Genomic DNA, 6,207 nt, shown 5'->3' with positions numbered 1-6,207 from the left:
TTTGCAGATACTCAACAGCTCTTAAAATCTGTCCTATCCTTTGAGAGACAGCAAGGCAGAATACACAGTACTCTAGGTAGCCCATTACACCGTCCTTAAAATGGGACAGATTATTACTCATCCTAAATTCGCTGCTGCAAATTACTCACACTAAATCTGCCGATTTCTTCTTGTCCTTTCTACAAGACACAGTGAACACCCGACTACTCTCCTTTCTGTAACTCGTCTGTTATCATGCCTTCCCTTGATTTGTGCTTTCTCTAAATTAAACAAACTCAGCTGCTTCAACCCTGCCTCACAGATCGTGTTTTCTTCACCCTTTATTATTCCCGTTTCCCACTCTGCCCACTTTCAATAAGCAGACCCGTCTCCAACTAAGATCAAACTATCACAGAGTAAAGAACAATTATCCTTTTATGTCTCCCCTGCTACCCTACAGCTAACACAGCTTTTACCACACAATAACATCATACCAACTCCAGCTATTGTTCTGGTCTGTAACATATGATTCCCCTTGCTAAGCACAGTGCTTTTCCCTTGTCTTTTTTGAATTTTATCTTGATTTCAGATTATTGAGATGACAGTGACTTTTCAATGTGTGCTATCGAGAGCATTTGTGATCTCTGGTAGCTTGCTGTCATACAAAAAATTAATTCTATGCTCTAATGTCCTTCTTCTGAATCATTCAGGATAATATGGCATAAGACAGGCTTGAAGCAGATCACTGTAGGATGCCATCTAGGCCTTTTAGAAAAAAAGTAGTATTCTTTTCATTGACTCATTCATGTGGCCCTTCCTGGTTGCTCTTATTTTTATATAGTATCATACAGGACGGTGTCAGTTATCTTGCATCAAGCTATACCTCATCTGTCATTTTCTCGTATTAAGTCAGTTATTCTGATAAGGGAATTCCCCCCCACACCCCCCTTTTTTTTTTTTTTCAATTTATTGTTCCCCAAGTGATTATAAAGTCATTGTTTGGAAATTTACTTCAGACTCTCTACAGAATGGGAGATAGGCTGATTGCTCTATCATTCTTTGCCCTCCTTTTTTCTGGCTATTCACCCTGATGATGTAAAACACCCACTCTGCTCTTTTCCAATGCTGCCTGATGGTTTTCAAAGACAAAGCATATTTTATGATTAGCAAAACTGAATTCTGATGAGTTCTAGACAGAATGTCATGAGCCTTAAACACATCTATTACCATATTTGATTTGGTCTTTTTTTTACTGTGATTCACATTCCTACATCTATACTAACATGCAGTTTCATTTTAAATAAAGTCACAATTAGCCTTTTCTCAGGGAAGAATTCTCTTCACTGAATACCCAGGCTATCTCTGCATTATCTGTTCTTTTCCATTTTTAGCTTTTAGATAATAAAAGAGCAATGAAAGGAATGGAGTATTAGTTTTTAATCACTTACACTTTCTAGATTGTGGAGGTACCAGCAAGCTCAGAAATTCAAAAGACAGTCACTGTCAAAAAATCCCATTGACTTCAAGAGGGTCTGAATTTTGTCTGTTTCCACATTTAAGGAAAAAAAAAAAAAATCCATTTATATTGTCACTGATCTGTCACCTTAGATGTTCTTGTTAATTTACTAAGGCACTGCAGCTTAAACAACAGGAGGAGATGCTTAAAGAAAACATAGTTAACAGCTGAGCTTTGCTTATCAGATTTGGCAGATTTAAAGCCAATTAATTTTCTGTTCAAACCTCTTTCAGTAAAACTGGAAAGCAGACAGTGACGGGATGGGTGCCAGCTGGATTTCACCTGTAGCTCATTCCTCAGAGATGGAATCAATGAGTTTTTAGTTTCACATCAGGAGGGAGTAAAAAATTTGGTTTGTTTCTCCCAATACCACGAGAGAGGCAATCAGTGCAGAAATACCTTTAGCAAGGTAAACAAACTGTTGGCAAATAGGAAAACAGTAAAATTTTCTAATGGTTTAGAAGAAAAACTGTGTAATGAGTATTCCCATATATAGAGACATTGTGCAGAACACTGAAGGGCAGCCAACAGAAAAACACTGTATTTTTAACCAGCAAAGTAATTATGGAAGGCTCCCTTTTAAACAGAAAGATATTTATGTATAAAAACAAACAGTAAGTGGGTATTTCCATCGCTGAAGTATTTTTTAACTTCAAAAGAGTCTGGTTTATTTTCAATTGATGTTTTAAAATTTCTGAACTTACCATTTCAAGCTGGAACTTTATAAAACTACGTATTTTCCACATTTTACTTGGTCGGTAGTTATTTTTATGCATATCCTCACATAGATTCATGCAGCAAAAACAGAAGCTTCGATGCTTTTAGCAATTGAAACCTGATTTTTTAAAGCACCTATTTCAAAATCTTACCAAGCTATGAATTACTTTCCTTTAATAAGCATAACCACACTGTTGATAATCTCAGCTTGGTTACTGTGGCCATACTTACTGACTAAAATTCTAAAATCCCCATATCACCACAAAGATCCCAGACTAAATCATAACATGCAATGACAACCAACTGCTTAAGAAATCACTGTAGAAAAACAAGAGTCATCATTTAGAGAGGTACACCTTGAATTTAACTGCACTTGAACACCAGACTAAGCAGTTCTTCGTTCTTCTAACTATAGTTTTACTCATTTTTATTGGACTTTATGAAGTTTTTAAATGGAGCAAACTCCCGTGAAGTAACAATATGGGTCTGTGCCCTCCTCATCATCTCCCAAGAGAAGAAACTTAAGATTATATGATCCAATAGTTTTCTAAGTTCTGTTTCTTAATAATACTAGAGCCAAAGGTTTGCAACTTGGATATATTAGCCACATAAACTAAATCTAGATGATCTAACTCCAGGTGATCTAAAAAGGTGGCATAATTTTCCCAAGCAGAGATAAAATGCAGAAAGCTTCTGACTTCACTAACAGGCAAATATTTAACAATAATTAAATTTGTGTAATTTTTCTTTCAAGACTTACATGAATAACTACAGGTGAATTTCTAAATTCAGATACTTCATAGATGACAATTTAAAACTCTGCTTTTTGTCATTATTATAGATGCTCATAGATTTTAGAAACACTTAGCACAATGTTCTAGAAAATTTTAACTTCCAAAATCTTCTTTTTCTCCCACTTTCTTCTATTTAAACAGCATTACCAAGACTGATTACAAAATGAGATGCAATTATTAGGGAAAAAAGTAAGAGACAGGCAAATATGATGTAGACTAGTGGTGAGATTTTTTAAAGTCTTTAGATGCTAAAGATGCAGACAGGCACCTTATGGGATATTCAAAAATGCCTGAGCGTGTTAAGGCGCTTACATGCTTAGGCACTTTGAAAAACCCTACTAAGTACATATCTGCACCTTTAGGTATCGAAATACCTCGGAATATCTCTCCCTAGATGTCCAGTTTCTCTCGTTATTTGTTTTAAATACTATCAGTTTGACAGGTGACTTGTGACTTATCTAACAAGAGGGGGAAAAGAGGATTGATTAAATCTGAAAAGATTTAAAGAGAAAATTAATACACAGTACTGGGGTAAAGATACAAATATATCTTATGCTACCAACTATCTAGCACTTTATTACATTAGCCACACAATTTGCACAAATGATGCTTTGTACATTTTATTTTTCATCTTTTTTGACAGTCAAATGACAAGAAAGAAAAAGTGCTCCTAAACCTCCATAAGCATCCTTAAATAAACTGGATATACAGCAAACAATAGTGATGTATCTAAAAAGAATAAAAGAGAAGTGTAATTCTAGATTATGTTAACATTATCTAGTTATTTATGGACATTACCAGCAAAGTTTTGATGATGTGCTTTTATATCAAAAGGGCTTTGGTTTTGTATTAAAATATATTTTCAAATTAAGACTTTACACCTCTTTTATACATTTCCCAAAGCAGTATTCTTAATAGAACTCTCCTATTTCTAAACTTTCTTTTCAATTTATTTCTATTCGGAGACAAAATGGAAATAAGAGTGCAAGTACATTGTACTATGATTTTAGCACCAACACATTTTCTAAAGTAGAAAGAAAAAAACCAGAAAATGGTTAATATGAAATAATCTGAGGTCCTTTTCCACTTACATTGCAAAATTCTCTTTCATAGAAATGTTTCTCTACTACGTTCTAGAGCAAGACTGGTTGTGACAATAAAAGAAAAAACCCATCCTTAACCATGGCTGCTTCTGAATTCAGCTGTACTGAACTTCAACAGCCTTAAAGCCAAGCAATGCAAAATTCATTCTACTTTCTTTTTTAAATGCTTCCAGTATTTTCTAGGGATGGAAGCACAGGGACAGCCCAAGAGATGGGCCAACAAAAAAAGATGTTTTAATGTGTAGTATCCCTTGGAGTCATAGGATTTAACATGGGTATTTACTATTGTTTTTACTAACTATCTCTACTAGTATTTAGTACTGGTTTTTACTAACTACCTACTATTGTATCTATCTATTTAAAACATAAGTTGCTGCTTAACGTTGTTGAAAGTCTCCTGAACTGCTAGTAACATTTACATAAGCCATTTATGAAACATGCATCATAGCACTCATTATAGTTTGTATTTTAATTCATGAAATATACTGCAAGTTTTGCTCTGCATTTCTGCAATCTAACAAGCTCTATTTAGCTTTGCAGAGTATTTGCAATCACGGTGAATCTCTGTTTCAGACTCTCTCTTTTCTCCTTTAAGTGGTTTTCTATGGTCCTCGCTTCCTTTAGGATTCCATCAAGTTCTTGGACATAAGAAGCATCCATCGCTGCTCTCTCACTTAATTGAAAAAATCAGTAGTTAAAATCAATACAAACACCATTAACTTTCTCACTACTTAGAACTGCTTTTATGCTTTTCTTAAAAACGTGTTGTCCATCAATGCTCAGTTTCTGACCAAATTAGTTCTCTGTTGTAACAGAAAACAGCATTTTTCTTTCAAGATCTGTGTTCAATATTTTCCAGTGCTGTCTAAACTGCAGCCACAGTGATCCTTATCTAGAGAAATTAGAAAGGTGCTGTACAAATTGGACAATGTTAACTTGCCTTAAAGTGTGAGCATATTTTGATAACAAGTTCATAATTTCTTTGTTGATCTCTGTTAAAAGAGAGAAGTAATTTTATTTAAACATTTGAACGAACTTTCATCTCAACATCAAATTAGGTAATGACATAGTTACTTTCAGTATGTTTAATACATCACCATCTAAAACTTCTTCCAGTGGTTCAAGTTTGTAAGGGGACTGTGAGCCCTCGGAAAAAGCTGGATCTGTTTTGTCAAGGGAGGACAACTGAGCATTTTCTGAAGCTTCCTTCTAATAACAGAGCACATAAAAAAAAAAAAAAAAAGATTCTACAACTTAAAACAAGCTTAGCACAGATAGTGTTTAACTGAGAAAAACAAGCATTTTAAATATATCTTGAGAGACTGTTTTCAGAGAAAGTGCAAGTGTTGGCTTCACAGCATCACCGCCATCCCTGGTGAGCAGGCACAGCATCCAGGGGAGTGGGTGGGAAGCACCAGTTTGAGATTTTTCCTTCTATCTGTAAAAGCTGCTGAACTTCAGCTCACACTCAAGAAGTCCTACGTAACTGCGTTGCAGTGCATACCCAGATTTTTTGATCTTCACTAGGAGAAATTTTACGGCCTCCTCATACAAGAAAGTCATAACGTTTCCCTTAACCTACGGAAGGTGACACGGAGCTCTCTGCCCTCTCTCCCTGACAGGAACCGCTAGCAACGCCAGAGGAGGACATGGGGGTGGCGGGTTGTGCTGCTCCCCTGGGGCCCGAAGGGTCCAGGTCCTCCCTCCCTTCCTCACACAGTATCGCTCACCTCCATGCTTTTACATTTACTTCTATTTTCATCAGATTTTTGTGTGTTGCTCGTCATCGTTGCCTGCTAAGAAATAAAATGTTGGATTTGGTAAGTGGTCGGCTTGTGCAGCTGGAAAAGAGACCTACAGAGAAATGTGTAAATCCTTTAAGCAGTACTTCCGTGAGCTCCTCTGCAAAGGAGTTCTCCTCCTCACTGGGGAGAGGCAGAGCCTCGAAGCACGGCGACAGCACCGACTGGGGCTGGAGACGGCGGGTCCAAGGCCCCGATGGCCCCGGGCCGGCGCTCACAGCCCAGGCGCCCCGAGAAGCGCCGGCAGGTGCGTGAGCTCGGCCTCGGGCTCCTGAGGCCAAGTCTGCCTTGTCCAT

At 37.0% G+C, this 6,207-nt stretch overlaps 1 protein-coding gene across 1 annotated transcript; it reads right to left on the bottom strand.

The window, feature by feature from the left end:
- Positions 1–4,528: 4,528 nt before the first annotated feature.
- Positions 4,529–6,207, bottom strand: TEX12 (testis expressed 12). Its single transcript, XM_026863592.1, is given in 5 exon segments — positions 4,529–4,782; positions 5,050–5,101; positions 5,207–5,318; positions 5,840–5,950; positions 5,998–6,207. Coding segments are annotated over 5 exon segments (630 nt in total). The 3' UTR covers positions 4,529–4,637.

The sequence above is a fragment of the Athene cunicularia genome (genome assembly GCF_003259725.1).
Source record: "Athene cunicularia isolate RWA chromosome 24 unlocalized genomic scaffold, athCun1 chr24_part1, whole genome shotgun sequence".
Classification (NCBI taxonomy): Eukaryota; Metazoa; Chordata; class Aves; order Strigiformes; family Strigidae; genus Athene; species Athene cunicularia.
Note: the sequence above shows the minus strand (reverse complement) of the source record. Positions and strands in the feature narration are given on the sequence as shown.